This window comes from Natrix helvetica (assembly GCF_964273705.1).
Source record: "Natrix helvetica genome assembly, chromosome: 7".
Taxonomy (NCBI): domain Eukaryota; kingdom Metazoa; phylum Chordata; class Lepidosauria; order Squamata; family Natricidae; genus Natrix; species Natrix helvetica.
This window is the reverse complement of record NC_138558.1, coordinates 73,088,064-73,106,086: the sequence shown is the minus strand read 5'-3', so window position 1 is coordinate 73,106,086 and position 18,023 is coordinate 73,088,064. Positions and strand designations below refer to the sequence as shown.

General features: G+C 42.4%; 1 protein-coding gene across 1 annotated transcript in view; it reads right to left on the bottom strand.

Moving 5' to 3' along the window:
* Positions 1 to 18,023, bottom strand: part of KLF3 (KLF transcription factor 3) — a 38,374-nt gene that overhangs the window by 8,760 nt on the left and 11,591 nt on the right. Inside the window, exons 2-3 of the mRNA XM_081959800.1 lie at positions 2,049 to 2,132; positions 709 to 1,189 (exon numbers count right to left, since the gene is read on the bottom strand). Of these exons, the coding sequence (XP_081815926.1) occupies positions 709 to 1,189; positions 2,049 to 2,105 (538 nt within the window). The 5' untranslated portion in view covers positions 2,106 to 2,132. The remainder of the gene's footprint in view (positions 1 to 708; positions 1,190 to 2,048; positions 2,133 to 18,023) is intronic.

Sequence of the window (18,023 nt, the reverse complement as noted above, 5' to 3'; positions counted from 1 at the left end):
CTCTGTAAACTGCTTAGCGGGCTTTAAGGCACTGTGACGCGGTATATAAATCTGTGCTATTTCTAGTGCTATAGCCCTTCCTTCCTTCCTTCCTTCCACCCACCCATCCACCCACCCACCCATCCACCCACCCACCCACCCATCCATCCACGGTGTGCAGTGGTTAGAATGCAGCTTTGCAGGCTAATTCTGCTGTCAGCAGTTCAATTCTCATCAAGGTGAATTCAGCCTTCCATCCTTCCGAAGATGGTAAAATGAGGAGCCAGATTGTTGGGGGAAAGAGGCTGACTCCTCTTTAAAATACTTAGAGAGGGCTTTAAAGCACAGTGAAGTGGTATATAAATCTAAGTGCTCTAGCTCTCCCTTCCCTCCCCCTTCCTTCCCTCCATGGTGTGCAGTGGTTAGGATGCAGCATTGCAGGCTAATTCTGCTGACAGTCAGCTGTTTGATTCTCATTGGTTCAAGGTAAATTCAGCCTTTCACCCTTCAAAGGTGAGTAAATTGAGGAGCCAGGTTGTTGGGGGTGATAGGCTGACTCTTAGAGAGATCTGTAAAACACGGTGAAGCGGTATATAAGTCTAAGCCCTAGTGGTATTGCCAAAATTTAAAGTAGAAGATGAACCGATTCCTTTAGGTTGCCTTCCCAAAATAAAATTAAGGGAAGACAGTCCACAAAAGACCAAAACAAACCCGAGGACAGATGTTTACCTGGGACGCTGCTTGGGTTTTCCAACTCTTCGGAAAGAACGGGGGACACCATGATAGGATGCTGAAGGTGAGAGGCGTACATGAAAGGGACGGGTTGAACGACAAGGGCTGGAAGTATTCCAGGGCTCCTTAATCCGTGACGGGAAAGCGCTGCCATGACTGGAGGAATCGTCAAGGGCACCGTGAAAGGCTGCATTCCTGGCAGGCCCAGTTTCTTCACGGGAGAGCTGGATGGTGGGAGGTTTAATAACCCAGGGGAGGCTCTCTGGGGCAGAGTCTGGAATTTGAAAGAGGAAGGAGAATGTCCAGCTGAAGGTGGCGAACTCCGTTTATTCATGGTCAGGTCCACAGGCTCCGCCTGAACCCCACTGCACAGTCCCTCTGGAATCTGGTAGAACTTATTGGGCACCATGTCTGGGGTGGAATAGATGACGCCGTACTTGTTGGGCTTCATGTGGTCCATGTACGTGGAGTTGAAGGACTACGGAAGAGAAGGAGGAGGAAAGGAATGAATAGAAACCAGTGGCGGAAAAGAGGAAGCAAAAAAAAAAATGCATTGGAGAAGAGGAACTCCTTGCCACTTGTTTCTGTCATGCTCTAACTTGAGTTCCATTGGACTTAAAATTAAAGGAAATCCACTGAATAGACAGAAACATTTTTTGAAAACCAGATGACAAATGACAATACTGCACAGACACAACACTTATTTCCACTCTAGTAAACGATTTGCTTATTTATTAGATTTTTATCCTGAATTTCTTATTTTATTAGTAACTCAAGGCAACGGACATACCTAATACTCCTTCCTCCTCCTATTTTCCCCCTCAACAACAACCTTGTGAAGTGAGTTGGGCTGAGAGGCAGTGATTAGCTGAAAAATCACCCAGCTGGCTTTCATGCCTAAGCCAAGACTAGAACTCCCAGTTTCCTGGTGATTGGCCCAAAGTCAACTAGCCAGCTTTCATGCCTAAGGGAGGACTCGAACTCACACTCTCCTGATGCTTGGTCCCAAGATTACCTAGTTGGCTTTCATTCCTAAAGCAGGACCCATAAATGTTTTCCTTTTCTGGATGTCCCTTAATCCAAATATTATATTTCAAATCTACATCCCTGCAGAAGCAAATGTGTCTGAAAACAGGGAACACTTTTTGATACCTGCAGGAAGTTTTGATGTAAATGCAATTTATTTATTATAAATGCTCAGAATGTATATTTTGGTCACCTCTGCCCTATTTTTAATCTTTCAGAACTGGAAAAAAACATGGATAGCATTGCACACAGCCTTATTAAAATGTAATGAGAATAAATATTAATACTTATACTCTTTTTAAAATACTGACCACTGGAATTGGCTCCATGGCTTCTTGTTTGATAGGGACGGGGTCAAACATTAACATTTTCTTTTGAGATAAATACCTTGGATTCTAAAAAAAAGAAAGGGGGGGGGGAAGTACAACAGTTGTAATTTTTATTTTACATTATTTCAATATGGCATTAACAAAGGGTATTTCAATTGTGGATTACAGCAATCATCAAACCACTAAAAATCAGACTTTAAAGACATTTTCAAACACTGAAAAAAAGGTTTTCTTCGGGGTTTCTGTGTTTACGATGCTAAGATGTTAACATTCTAAACCCAAGATCCTTTAAAAAGCAGGATTACAACCAGGGGTGGGATTCAGCCAGTTTGGACCAGTTCGGGCGAACCCCATGTTAATTTTAATCAGGTTCGCTGAACCAGTAGTTGGAAGGACTGGCTGACCCCTCCCCTCCCACCCCTCCCCTCCCAGGAGTCTCCACCCAGGCCATTTTGGATGCCAGTTAAGTGCAGGGCCTGCGCGGGGGCTCCGGGAGGGCGGAAAATGGGCCTACCGGAAGTCTGAAAACGGACCTGTTTCTGGCCTCTGGAGCCTGGGGAAGTGGTTTTCACCCTCCTGGAGGCCTGAGGAAAGCCTCCAGAGCCTGGGGAGGGCAAAGACACCACCCCCGCCATGGTGCAGGAAGCTGACTAGGCCACACCCATACAACTGAGCTCTCTCTCTCTTTCTCTCTCTCTGTCTCTGTCTCTCTCTCTGTCTCTCTCATTCTCTTTGTCTCTCTCTGCCTCTCTCTCTGTCTCCATCTCTCTCTCTGTGTGTGTCTTTCTCTCTCTCTCTGTCTCTCTCTCTGTCTCTCTCTCTTTGTCTCTCTGTCTCTCTCACTCTCTTTCTCTCTCTCTCTCTCTCTCTGTCTCCATCTCTCTCTCTGTGTGTGTCTTTCTCTCTCTCTCTGTCTCTCTCTCTGTCTCTCTCTCTTTGTCTCTCTGTCTCTCTCACTCTCTTTCTCTCTCTCTCTCTCTCTCTCTGTCTGTCTCCATCTCTCTCTCTGTGTGTGTCTTTCTCTCTCTCTCTGTCTCTCTCTGTCTCTCTGTCTCTCTCACTCTCTTTGTCTCTCTCTCTCTCTCTGTCTCTCTCTGCGTCTTTCTCTCTCTCTCTGTCTCTGTCACTCTCTCTGTCTGTCTCTCTCTCTTTGTCTCTCTCTCTCACACACACCCATACACTATCATGACCTCTTTTGTGACCTGCTACAATGCTAACTTGAAAGCAAAGTTTGGCCCGTTTTTTTCCTGGTGGAGGCCTAACCCCCAAATTGAAGAGGGTTAGAGTTTTAAACAAATGGAAATAACCTCAGTCCCGTCATTTTGAAACCGACTTCCTGAATTATGAAAGGTGAAACCAAAGGGGTTTGTGATTTTATTTGCAAAAACGTCACAATGAGCTCTTCCAAAATGAGTGTAGCACACATTATCCAACGCCTCTCCAGCACCCTTAATTTTTGCAGAACTTCAAATTATACAACTGTTGTCCATTACGTTGCACGGGGTAGTGTGCCCCGTATGACCACAACTTAGCCCAAAACCTATGTTGTTTTTTTCTTCTAGTTTATTGTTATTTAGTTTTTAATAAATATTTCAAATCAATGCGTAAACAGTGTGGCACCTGGGTGTCATGCATTCTAATACAAAGAACACTAATAAAGTTAATCATAATTATTACATTCAATCAACCTACGTATTTCTAACAATAATAATCATAATCATAATAATACACATTTATATTAAGTTGCAGTCTTTTATTGTTCAATCATTCCACATTTTCTTTTGTTATTACTTTCATTTTGTTATATAAAAATATATACACTAATATTCCTCCTTCTCTTATTTCTATCACTTATTCTAGCTTTTAATCATGTCACCTTTTATTAAACAACTTTTTCTTTCTTTCCTATCTGACATCTAATCATGACACCTACCTAAAAAAAAAAGTTTAGGTTGTTAAGTGAGGCATTTGTTAAGGGAGTGTTGCCCGGTTTGACGACCTTTCTTGTCTCAGTTGTTAAGTGAATCACTGCGGTGGATAAGTTAGTCACCCGGTTGTTAAGTGAATCTGGCCTCCCAATTCTCTTTGCTTGTCAGAAAGTCGCAAAGAGGGAATCGTTTGACCCTCAGGTTCATAAGTATGCTCCCTTTTCCAAGCATCCAAATTTTGAACACGTGATCGTAGGGATGCTGCAATGGTCGCAACTGTGAAGAACAGTGGAACGGTCACTAAATGAACTGTTGTTGCGAAAAACCAGGCAAGAATAATTCAAGCTCCAAACTAAAAAAATTTTTCCTGATTAGAAAAACCTAGTCATAGTAAAATTCTTTAAAATTCATATTTGCTGATTTAATAGCCAGTCGCCGGTACAAATTTTTGCCAAAATTTTAAGGCAAAAGAAGAGCCAATTTTATGCCCCCCTTAGGGTGGAACAACATCAGGCTAGAAACTGGGAGGTTGTGGGTTCTAGTCCTGCTTCGGGCACGAAACACAATCACATTTCTCTCAACACCTTTTGAAGGAGGCGATGGGAAACCTCTTCTGGAAAAAACTTTCTGAGTCAATCCAGAAAGTCTTTTGAGAATCAGAATTTTTTTTTTTTTTAAAAGGCAAAAGACTGAAGCTTTACCCCTCCTAGATTTCGCTCTTTCGCTCAACGGTGTTTTTTTTTTAAATTGCTATAATTACATTTTTGTTTATATTTTATTTTATTTTTTGCAATCAGGCGCTATGTCTTTTCAACCCCCCCCCCCCCAAAACAAACTGAGCGACAGTGCGGAGACTCTGCAATGTTCTTTCAAGTCAAATCAGTAGGCCAAATTCAAAGAGAAACCCCCCTCCCCCCCACCATGCCCAACATTTTAGACATGTAGAACTGTAGATAGCATTAATAAGAAATCAGATAACGAACCCTGCTCCCTTAAGAAAACAATCTTGCCTTGCCTTGTGTTAAAAAGAAAAAAGAAAACTGCACCGTGTCGTTTTCCCGTCCCTTCCCTGCTGCTCCACCCTGTGGATTGAGGCCAAGGCAAAGCAACTTGTCCAAACAGAACACCGGTTGTGATAAGATTTCGCTCACACCCTGTGCTAAGCGAAGAAATGAGGTACCTGTATGCAAATAAGGCCAGGTAAAAAGGCAAGAAACAAACACAATCTAAGGCACGGGTCTGATAACCAGGAGAGAGCAAGTCAGGGATGGCAAAAATGAAATCCTCTTTTTTCTGTTCTACACTTTCTCCTGCTGAAAGAGGGAGGATCACCAGATCCGGGGAAAGCAAGACGAGAAAAGAGATTTTATTTTATTTATTTGTGCCTGTATCGTATTTATAGGAGCCCTCAATTTACGACCACAAGACAATTGTTAAGTGAGTTGCACGCCCTGTTTTTACCATCTTTTACACAGTAAAATGCCTGAATTCTGGTTACTTCACAGTGGGGATGCTGCAGTGGTCATGAGAGGGAGGACTGGATACATGTCCAGTCACTTTTGGTGAGTTTGGGAGCTAATAAACTTGATAAATAAGTCACTTTCAATCGGAAGAGAGCTGTAAGTGACCTTGGAGGTCTTCCAGTCAAGCCCCTGTTCAACAAGAAGACCCCATACCCGTGATGGCAAACCTATGGCACGCGGAGGCCCCCTCTGCAGGCACACAAGCCATCGCCCAGATCAGCTGCACCGTGTATGTGCGTGCACCTCCCAACGGCCATCTGATTTCTGGGTCTCTGCCATTCATGCGGGAGACGTTTGTGCATGTGTGGGGGCTGGGCGCACATGCGCAGGGGGTGGGGGGAGTACAGGGGGTGCGGCGCTCCCCCTTTGCTCCATTTTTGGTGCCAGGAGGCTTCAGGAAGGGCCTCTGGAGCCCAGGGGAGGCAATTTTTGCCCTGCCGGAGGCTCGAAAAAAAGACTCTGGAGCCTGGGGAGGGCAAACAAGCCACCCGGAAGTTCCGGAAATCCGTAAACAAGCCTGTTTCTGACCTCTCCCCTTCTGCTGTGATGTAGGAGGTTGAGTAGGCCGCGTGGGGGGGGGGTGTCACAGGCGCATGCATGGTGTGTGTGCGCGCATTGTATTGTAGGTGTGGGCATGCATGCACCAGTGGTGGGTTTCAAATTTTTTTAGAACCTCTTCTGTAAGTGTGGCCTGTTTTGTGGGAGTGGCTTGCCAGCCATGTGACTGATTGGGAGTGGCTTGGCAGTCATGTGACTGAGTGGGCGTGGTCAACTTGTAAAATGTGGTGAAACTCAATTAACAACGCTCTTCCTTAGCAACCAGAAAGTTGGCTCAGAAATTCTGGCATTTGAAGCACGCAAGTCTTAAAGCTGTCAAGTTACAGGACCATTGCACCCCAACCCTTTAGGAAAAAAATCCCCAGAGGTCTTCAAACCTGACAGCTTTAAGACTTGTGGACTTCAACTCCCAGAATTCCTCCTCCAGTCATGTTGGCTCAGGAACTCTGGCATTTAAGTGTGCAAGTCTTAAAGCTGTCAAGTTACAAGACCCTTGCACCCTTAGCCCTTTAGAAAAAAACCCAAGGGTGTTCAAACTTGACAGCTTTAAGACTTGTGGACTTCAACTCCCAGAATTCCTCCTCTCGCTCTTCATCTTGATGATGGGCGGATGGGTGGGGGGAGGGAGCTGGAACCGGTTCTAAACGGCAGTGTAGATTTGTGGAACCTCTTCTATAGAAGAGGTTAGAACTGGCAGGAACCCACCCATGGCACACACACACTATTGTGTGCACAGACACAATTTTGCAGGAAAAGATTAGCCATTACTGACCTATACCGTCCCTGTGCATTTGGTTTTTCTTGCCTAAATGTAGAACCTTAACTTTTCCCACCACTGAATTGCATTTTGTTAGATAGGGACCAGTGATCAGTCTTGCCAGGGTTCAGTCAAAGCCTGTTGTTTACCATCCATACTGAAATCTTGATCGCTCTTACTTGCTTCCTTCTACAGCTCCCATATGTTTCTGTAAATACATTTTCCTTAATTCCCACTTCCTTATGAGAAAGGAAGGAAGAAGGAACTCATTCCAAAGGCGTTGTGAAATTCACTTATTTATTGCTCTCAAACTTCCTAAAGTTTAGAAGACAGGCTGCCATCAAAAGAAAGCAATTTACATTTCCTTCAGTAGTCCAGCAAAAAATCTTTTAACCAAGTTTCCTCAGTTTATCAAAGTATTCTTTAAATGCTTTGGCACAAATATTTAAATAGAGCCTAAAATAGAAGCGAAGGACACAGGTTTGTGCAACTTAAAAGAAAATAGTTTTCAAAACATGCTACTAAAATTAAAACAAGATCAGGTGCTTTTTGCCAACAAGTGAACTGCACATATCAAAACTAAGCCTTTTCTAAAAGTCTAAGATAATTCTATTGTTCACCCATTAAAAATCCAATCATATTTATCTGGAGAGAGAGAAAATTGCTAGAGAAATACAACAGAAATACAATAATGATTTAAGTGGATGAACTGAATATACCTCCAGATAAAGCTTTGATCACACCATTTTACAGTATTTATATAGCTTGTTATCTTGCAGCGGTACACTTATTTTCCCACAATTTGTTCTGTTTTTGCTTTGTTTAAAGGGGGGGGAAACCCCAAGTTTTTAATGGAAAAAAGAATGAACAAGCTGAAAAATGCATTTTTATTCATTGCTGATGTTCAAGATCCTGGTTTCTCTTTAACCTTTCTCTAGGACGCAATTGCAGCTTAAAATTCTGAAACACAGTGCCTAAAAATTCAAACTTTTTGAGATTCTGTGTCAAACCTAATGGAATTACTGCAACAAACTGTATTAAAAATCATAGATTGACTTATTTTAAACTATTACCACCCTGAGCAAACAATACAAGCTAACTTTAAAAAAAATTAGTCCAAACACTAAGCTTTCTACTCTATTCACGTTTTATTTTGAAAGAACGAAAACATTCGTTAACCTGAGAAATTACAGAGTTGGGATTTGAGTCAAAATTCCTCAACAGATCTTGAACGCAGCCGAACAGATGAAACAAAGGATGCACTTGTTTGTGCATGCTGTGCTTCCATTGTGTCTTTGTGATCTAATTAGATCCTTCCCATTTGCAGTACTAGTTTTTTGAGAAGAAAAGATCTGTTATCACAGAGGTCCCCAACCTCTCCCGGGGCTGCAGCCTACGTCTGGGCCATGACCTCGCGTTGGAACCCTCCCCTTTCCCACCCCTCCGCCGGTCCGCAAAGCCGAAAACATTGGGGAAGTCTGCATTAGCGCAAGAAATTGATGAATAACATAATGCAGTTGCCATTCGTATGTCAATCTCCCTTGCCTCATTCTGACGCAAACTGTTGTTGGGAGAAATGTCCACCTGGGTTCAGTTCCAAGTGGGAAGAAAGACACTGGAAAACATGGAGGCCGCTTGGAAAGATGGCTTAATGGTGGACAGGATCACATGGTTTGAGACACATGGGTGTGAGAGAGAAAGAGATTTATACCCTCTGTTGGGCTTTGAATTTGAGTTTGTATTCTGATTGGTTGTCAGACTCCCATGGGGCCGTGCAGGGGCAACTCTGTGGACTGTCCTGAGTCTCAAGCTTGGTTGACTCTTGCTGGGTGATAATGTAATGAAAGGGTTTTGGGATTCCTATTATGGCTCTGCCCGAAGGAGGTAGATCTTTGTTATGTAGATCTACCATACTACATAACTGGCTCAGGCCTTAATGGCTCATTGACAAAGGTGGAGTGTGTGTGAGTTTCTGCCTCCCTTTTAGGGGAAATATTCTGCCCTTTTAATATTTCCTAAAATGTTTCATTTTTCTAGGAGAGGGGTGGGTGCTAACTTCCTACACTGTTACAAATCATATAATTTCTGATTTAATGGACATGAGGAATTAACAACGATTTGTTAATTGCAGATCCTGGGAGGCAGAGTTAAAAGGGGGATCAGCCCATAATTCTTACGTAGCCACAAGCTGAGAAAATCCAACCGCTCTCAAACTCTACTGACCCTTATCTAATTCTAATCAGATGATGGCCATTAGTTGAGAAGATTCCTGGGCATAGCAATGTTTAGTAATAAATCAGTTTAATTGGACCTTCACATCTGGACCTGATCTTTGGTGCCAGATTTTGAACAAGGCTCTCTTTGGGGTTAGTTCTGCCACCTGTGATTTAGACCTCTCTCTTTCCTGACAGGTGAATATCTTGAGGGAGGTAAAGGAAACTGGTTCAGGAGCTGAACACATATGTGAGAGAGGAGGTGGCCTTGTCCGTTTTGAAGACAAAGCTGGGATGGTTTCTTCTCAAGAAGCCATTGCTCAGCTCAACAACAGTAGGTAAATATTTTCCTGTCTGCAATCTCCCCTTTTTAAGGGAAAGTTGTTGAAAAGGTGATGGATCTGCAATTGCAGAAGAATTTTAGTTACAACTGTTAGAAATTCTGTATATAGCCCAACAGAACAGACAGTGCACAGTCCACATGTGGTTTTCTACTTAACTGCCAGAAGGAAGCAGGAAATCTTATTCAGAGGGAACACTAGCTTATACCATAGATGCAACTACAAATTTATAAACACCGCCATCTACTGGTTGAAGAATATCTCTCTCTACTGAATATCACTAATTGTATAAAATCCATGAAATTCCAACAGTGACTCTTAATGATTAAGTGGTTAATATTGTTCCCCCTTTTTCTTTTTTAACTTTCCTACTGAAAGATGGGGAAATAAGTCTCTCGGAGTCATTTTAGCCTAGAACAGTTTATAAATCAAGTTAGTAAGTAAGCAAACAAAAATCTTCCAAGTTAAAATCACTAAGAGCGTCCGGCCAGTTCTGAGAGACAAAGAATTCCTTATCAGAGCAGAAAGTTATCTGGCTTCCTGTCTTAAGCTTCAGCTTTCAGAGAGAAAAACAGCCAGGAAAGAGAACAAGATTTAAAAAGCAGACATTTAAAAGCAAATGAAGTACAGATAGTTCTCAACTTTCAACCGTTCCTTTAGTGACCTAGTTCAGAGTTACGATGGCACTAAAAAAAAGTGACTTATGACCATTTTTCACACTTACAGCCTTTGCAGCAGCCGCGTAGTTGTGTGATCAACATTTAGATGCATGGCAACAGGTTCTTACTTATGACCGTTGCTGTGTCCCAAGGTCATGTGATCCCCTTTTGCCACCTTTTGACAAGCAAAACCAATGGGGAAGCCAGAGTCACTTAACGATTGTGTTACTAACTTCAGTGGTTCACTTAACAACTGTGGCAAGAAAGGTCATAAAATGGGTCAAAATTCACTTAAATGTCTCACTGAACCACCGAAACTTTGGGCTCAATTGTGGTTGTAAGTTGAGGACTACCTGTTTATGGAATAGTATAGGGCAGGGGTGTCCAAACTTGGGAACTTTAAGACTTGTGGACTTCAACTCCCAGAATTCCCCAGCCAGCCGAGCTGGCTGGGGAATTCTGGGAGTTGAAGTCCACAAGTCTTAAAGTTGCCAAGTTTGGACACCCCTGGTATAGGGGTTCCCCCCCCCTCTTCTCCTTCAACGCAGAGAAGAACGAACTGCTTTAATCAATTTATTAAAAGGTTTTGATTCAAAACAGATATTCAAACAAATACAGGTGACTTGTATCACTAGTCGGGATTTATAGCCAAGGTGCATGAAGAGGTTTCATTGCTGGAACATATGGAGAAATTTTCATGGGAATATGACAGTCCAGATCAGTAATGGTGAACTTTTTCATCACCGAGTGCCCAAAGCGGAACATGCGTGCATGCGCCTGTGGCCGAAGCACCAAAAACCCAAAGACCAGCTGGCTGGTGCGTGCATGCCAGAAGCCTTTCCTTTGCTTTCATCCATAAGGAAAGTAGGAAATCTCACATATCATGTATTTGTAAACAGTAAAATTCATTCCAATTTCAAGAGGGGCTACTGGTGTTTTAGGAATACAGAAATCCTGGAGATATTGCTAACATTTAGCATTATGTTTGAGATGAGATAGTTTGTCTCTGGGGAGGAAAGCGATGGCAAATCTAGACAGCATCCTAAAAAGCAGAAACATCACGCTGCCAACAAAAGTGCGTAGAGTCAAGGCTATGGTTTTCCCAGTTGCAATGGATGGCTGTGAATGTTGGACCATAAGAAAGTCTGAGCGCCAAAGAATGGAGGCCGTTGAACTCTGGTGCTGGAGAAGACTCCTGCGAGTCCCTTGGACTGCAAGGCCATCCAACTGGTCAGTCCTAGAGGAGATCAACCCTGACTGCTCTTTAGAAGGCTAGATCCTGAAAAGGAAACTCAAATACTTTGGCCACCTCATGAGAAGGAAGGACTCCCTGGAGAAGAGCCTCATGCTGGGAAAGATTGAAGGGCAAAAGAAGAAGGGGATGACAGAGAATGAGGTGGCTGGATGGAGTCACTGAAGCAGTCGGTGAGAGCTTAAATGGACTCCAGAGGATGGTAGATGACAGGAAGGCCTGGAGAAACATTGTCTATGGGGTCGCGATGGGTCGGCAACCAAAACAACATTTTGTCTCTGGAATTCATATGAAACAGCTGGAAGGCTGAAGACAGACATGGCAGCCAATACTTTTGTTAAAAGGAAAAATGGAAGAGAAATACCTCTGTATATATTTAAGGTAAAAATAAACACTTTAGAGAAAGAAAGAAAAATGTTCCCAGCAGGTACTAATTCTCTTCTGCCTTGTCCTTTGGGAATGAAATCAAGCAGATGGAATATATTGGACTACACTGTAAAAAAATTTAAAAGCAAAAACTGGCTTACACCTCCCTCTCCCCACCACACAGATAAGTCTCTTTCCTGTTGTTAAAGCAATTTTTAGCTGTGAAAATCAATGTTTTATGCAAGGTGGCTCTTGAACTGAAAAAGCTGTCCCCATTAAACGAACGAGTATCCATGCCCTACATGGCATACAAGTCTCTTAAACCCTTTGCATTGGGATATACAGACAGTCCTCGACTTACGACCGCAACGAGCCCAAAATTTATGTTGTAAAGTGAGACGTTTGTTGAGTTTTGCCCCATTTTACGGCCTCCCTTAGCCACAGTTGCTAAATCTTTTGCACTTCCTCAGTTAGTAACCTGGTCGTTAAGAGAATCTTGCTCCCCCCCCATCGACTTTGCTTGTCAGAAGGTCGCAATAGGGACCACATGACCTCGGGATGCTGCAACCATCATAAATAGGAACCCAGTTGCCAAGTATCCCAATTTTGATCATTTGACCATGGAGTTGCTGCCATGAAATGTGAAAAGCCATCGTAAGTCACTTTTTTCGGTGCCGTGCTAACTTGGAACAATCACTAAATTAACTGTTGTTAAGTGGAGGGCTACCTGTATTCTTCTAATAGATTTTATTTTTGAAAAGAGATCAACACAATTCCCCATTAAAAGATCCTCTTAAATCTGGCACTGGACCCAATAAAATCTGAAATTCCTCAGGTTTTTCTATATTTTATTTTACTTTGTGTCTTTTCCTCTAAAGAATCAATAGTTTTGAGTATTTAACCAGAGTACCTCAACCTTTCCACATTAGTGATTTTCTTGTTCAAAGTCTTACAGCTCTTATCTTCCTAAGGCAAAGGTAAAGGTTCCCTATACATGCTAGTCGTTCTTCACTCTAGGGGGCGCTGCTCATCTCCGTTTCAAAGTCGAAGAGACAGTGCTGTTCGAAGACGTCTCCGTGGTCATGTGACCGGCATGACTCAACACCGAAGGTGCACAGAATGCTGTTATCTTCCCACCAAAGGTACCTTCCCTATTTTTCTACTTGCATTTTTTACGTGCTTTCGAACTGCTAGGTTGGCAGAAGCTGGGACAAGTCACAGGAGCTCACTCCATTATGTGGCACTAGGGATTCGAACCACGAACTGCCAACCTTTCTCATCAACAAGCTCAGCGTCTTAGCCACTGAGCCTCTTTTTTCTTCCTACTACAACACATTTATCTTTCCACCTGGGCTGAATATACTGATTGGAGATATTTTCACCCAAACATAATTTCTCTCCTCTCAGTCCCTAAATCAGGTCAGATTAAGATCCATGGAAGTGAGCTTCCAAATTTCATTTTTCCTGCAGCAATGCAAAATAAAGAGTAAAATGGCTGTCTTTCAACATCACAATCAATTATTGGTTTTGATAAGTATGATATAATGCCTTGGTAAGGCCACACTTGGAAGACGGCATCCAGTTTTGGTCGCCACAGTGTAAAAAAAGATGTGGAGACTCTGGAAAGAGGGCAGAGAAGAGCGACAAAGATGATTAGGGGGCTGGAGACTAAAACATATGAGGAACGGTTGCAGGAACTGAGTATGTCTAGTTGAATGAAAAGAAGGACTAGGGGAGACATGATAGCAGTCTTCCAATATCTCAGGGGCTGCCACAAAGAAGAGGGAGTCAAACTATTCTCCAAGGCACCTGAGGGTAGAACAAGAAGCAATGGGTGGAAACTAATCAAGGAGAGAAGCAACTTAGAACTGAGGAGAAACTTCCTGACAGAACAATTAATCAGTGGAACAACTTGCCTCCAAAAGTTGTGAATGCTCCAACACTGGAAGTCTTTAAGAAGATGTTGGATAGCCATTTGTCTGAAATGGTACAGTATAGGGTTTCCTATGCCTGAGCAGTGGTTGGACTAGAAGACCTCTAAGGTCCCTTCCCAACTCTGTTATTCTGTTCTGTTCTAGCATTCAGAGGAAATAATGACCCAAGTCTTGGCTAATTAAATAGTAACTCCTCAAATGTAGGGATCTTAGAAGACCCAGCTACTGTATCTGCTGTGAGGTGAGTGGGGTAAGTGGGATCACGTCCATTATTATCATCGTATTTGTCCCAATACAACCGAAGCAAATGACAAAATTTGCATCATTTATGTGATGATGTCATGGTACACAGGACATCATCATGCCTTCTAATGACCTTCCATGTATGGAGATCCATGGAAGACACATGACAGATTTTACAACACGCCAAGTTGAGGTTCCCCTAACAAAATTCTCCAATATTGGAACAGGATCCAGAAAGGTTAATATCCAATGTGCAAGTAGTCCTCAACTTATGACCACAATTGAGCCCAAAGGTTCTGCTGCCAAGAGAGACATTTAAATGAATTTTGCCCCATTTTACAGCCTCTCTTGCCACAGTTGTTAAGTGAATCACTGCAGTTGTTAAGTTAGTAATCCAGTTGTAAAGTGAATCTGGATTTCCTCGTTGAGTTGGCTGTTCAGAAGGTCGCAAAAGGGTAATCACACGTCTGAATTTTGATTGTGTGATCGTGGGGATTTTGCAAGAGTCGTAAGTGAGAAACAGCTATGTCAATTTCTTCAGTACCGTTGTAACTTTCAATAGTCACTCAATGAATGGTTTGTAAGTTGAGGACTATCTATTTTAACATTTTAGGATAATACAACTTTAGCAGAACTGAACGTTAGACATCATTCATTCAATAAGTATTACGAAATTACAGATTTGTGTTTCCTAGAACGATAAAGGTAAAAGTTCCCCTCGTAAATACGTTCCCGACTCTAGGGGGCGGTGCTCATCTCTGTTTCGAAGCCGAAGAGTCAGCGCTGTCCGAAGACGTCTCCATGGTCATGTGGCTGGCATGACTAAATGCCGAAGGCGCACAGAAAGCTGTTACCTTCCCACCAAAGGTGGTCCTTATTTTTCTACTTGCATTTTTACGTGCTTTCGAACTGCTAGGTTGGCAGAAGCTGGGACAAGTCACGGGAGCTCACTCTGTTACGTGGCACTAGGGATGCGAACCACAGAACTGCTGACCTTTCTGATCGACAAGCTCAGAACCTTAGCCACTGAACCACTGCGTCCCACCCTAGAAAAATAATCGTTCATATTAACCCATCCATTTAATTTAGAGATACACATTTCATGCTAATGCAAATAGACCACGGTAGAAAATGGCTGAAGCAGAGGCCTCCAAGGGAGGGGGAGGTCAAAACAACAACAACAACGACACAAGATGACAGCGGCAACTGTGCCACCGAAGCCTGGCCTTCTTTTACGTGGGTTGTATGCATGCATCACACTTACAAAAGAAGGTTTAATTACAAAGGACAGGACTCCGATCCCTCCTCCTAGCTTCCTTGTAGCCAATTTCATCCTTCCATCACAATTTCATTTTATAACCAGACACATTCAAAGTTCATCAGATAACTCTGGCTGAAAAGACAGCTTCCATACCTAGCAACTTCATGAATTCCCTATTAATGTCAACGGTGGATATCGCAAAGCTCGATATAACCACTAGGCAGAAGAAAAGTTTTGAGTGGCAGTGTTCTGGTCTGCCTGCAGCCTGTGGAGCTGGTCGCAGATTCGGACAGTGAGGAGGTTGAGGAGGAACATGGGCCAGTCCTGGAGTCTAGGGAAGGCTCGGACGAGGGCTCTGCGTCAGAGGCAGAGAGGGAGCCAAGGCCATCTGGTAGTTATGTGCTGCCTTCGGAGTCTGACATCAGCGAGGCAGAAGAACAACGGGAGCCTGTTCCCAGTGTGCGCATGTGCAGAGCTGCCAGAAGGCAAGAACAACTAAGAAAACAGGGGTGACTTGGGAGTAAGGCTTGGAGATGATTGGCCCCTCCCATAAGACATAAAAGAGGAGCAAATGGGAAGTGAACTTTTGCAGGAAGCAATTAGTTCATCTGGTCGGTTCAAGCTTTGACAAGTTCTGTTTGACTTTGTGCTAAGTTTGGCCTTGCTCTGCATTTGGCAATTAGGTCTCTGGCAGGATTCTCAGGGAGATAAGGTTGGTCTTTATCAACATTCCCCTGAAAGACTGTGGCAACTCCAGCAGACATCTGTCGGAATCTTCTCAGACTATTTGTGAAGCCTTGAGGGCTGTGAACGACCACCATTCACAGCCGTATAAATAAAAGAGTGGTTTTTGGACCTAAGATTGTGATTTATGCTTTCTCAGGAAGCCTAGGTCAGAACAAGCAGGTGCTTCACATTCATTCACGCCGACGGAGTCTCCTAAAGTCAGAAACTAAACAAAAATTTCCTGCTCTTGATATGAGTAGGATGGGAAAATCCGAAAAGAGGCAACGTACCGATAATGGAAAACAAAAACAAAGAAGAAACAAGAGACAAGAAAGAAGATGATATTTTTTTAAAAAAAATGATGCAGTGAACTCAGTATATCCCCCCCCCAAAGAGACTAGAATACTTAAGCTATGAAGCTGCTTGTAATGAACATCCCTTTTTACAAGCCTTACTTATGACTAATGTTTGAATTTAAAATCCCCAGCAGTAGCTGTGTGTTTTGTTCCTATCACTGTTATGTTGGCTCTTCTTGGATCCTATAAACAATGGCTATTATAAACCCTATATAAGGAGAATCTGGCCCTGGATGAAAACTTCGTATAGAGAAGATTTAAATTGATTCCTCCGAGAGTCCCTGCCAAATATCAAATTATGGACTCGAACCAACTACATCTTTGGAATGAAAACACTTCCGTGTTGGTTGCAGAGAATCTCTCTTCATAAAGTGTTTCCTCTGACTAAGAGCATTAACGTTACAATAAAACACTGATTTACAGCTTATATCCAACTAAGATGGTTAGCAGAAATACACCATCTTTTTATGATTTATATATTCACCGGAACATAGCAGTGGAAAACTGGCCACAATTGGAAGGCAAACGAGTATTCCAGAGATACCCAAATCTCTGTTAAATTCAAATGTACTTCACTTTCATAAAATTCGCCTGCTTTCCATACCTTTATGTAGTATCCATAATTTACCCCTTTGACACAAGTTTATACAATACAGGTGACTCTCGACTTACGACAGTTCACTTAGTGACCATTTGAAGTAACAACGGGACTGAAAAAGTGACTTATGACCTTTCCTCACCCTTATGGCCATGGCAGCATTCCCAAGGTCACATGATTAAAATTCAAATGCTTGGCAATTGATTTGTATTGATGACAGCTGTAGGGTCCTGGGGCATGTGATCACCTTTTGCGACCTTGGGGATGCCAGATTCACTTAACAACCGCGTTGCTAACTTTTAACAACTGCAGTGATTCACTTAACAACTGTGTCAAGAAGGGTTGTAAACTGGGATAAAACTCACTTAACAAACCTCTCTCTCAGCAACAGAAATGTCATAAGCTGAGGACTGTCTGTATTTATGAAACTTGCCAGATATTTTTTTTTTCAAAACAATTTTATTTGAGGGTGAAACCTAAATAGGATTTTGTCCTTTACGCTTGAATGGGATTCGTAATATAATCATTATCAATATTAATGGGATGAATACATTCAGTATCTTTTGGGCCAATCTCTCCACAACACGCATTAATTTGAATCACAGAAATGATAAATCTTTTTTTTAAAATTAGCAACAGTTAATGAAAAACAAGAAATCTTCATATTCGGGTCCCCCTAAATGACAGAATCAACATTATCTCGAAGAGAAGTGTCAATGCAAAAACGCAAAAGTGGCAAGACAAATTTCAGAGTCATGAAAGAAATACATTTTATACTGGCATACGGAAAGTCCTCAACTTATAACCAGCCGCTTAGAGACCAAAGTTACAACAGACGTCCCCGAAGGTATTTATCACCTGATTCTGAAATCTGACGGGCAGTTGCTTATATGATCACACTTATAACTATTTGCAGAGTCCCATGGTTTACGACAGCTTTGCTAATAATGGATACAAGTACTCCTCATCTTACGACCATAATGGACCCCAAAATGTATGTCGCTAAGTGAGACATTTGTTAAATAAGCTTTGACCCATTGTATGATTTCTCTTGCCACATTTGTTAAGTTACTCACTGCAGTTAAGTTAAGTTGTTAAGAATAGAATAGAATAGAATAGAATTCTTCATTGGCCAAGTGTGATTGGATGCACAAGGAAGTTGTCTTTGGTGCATAGGCTCTCAGTGTACATAAAAAGACAAGATACATTCATCAAGAATCATAAGGTACAATACTTAATGAT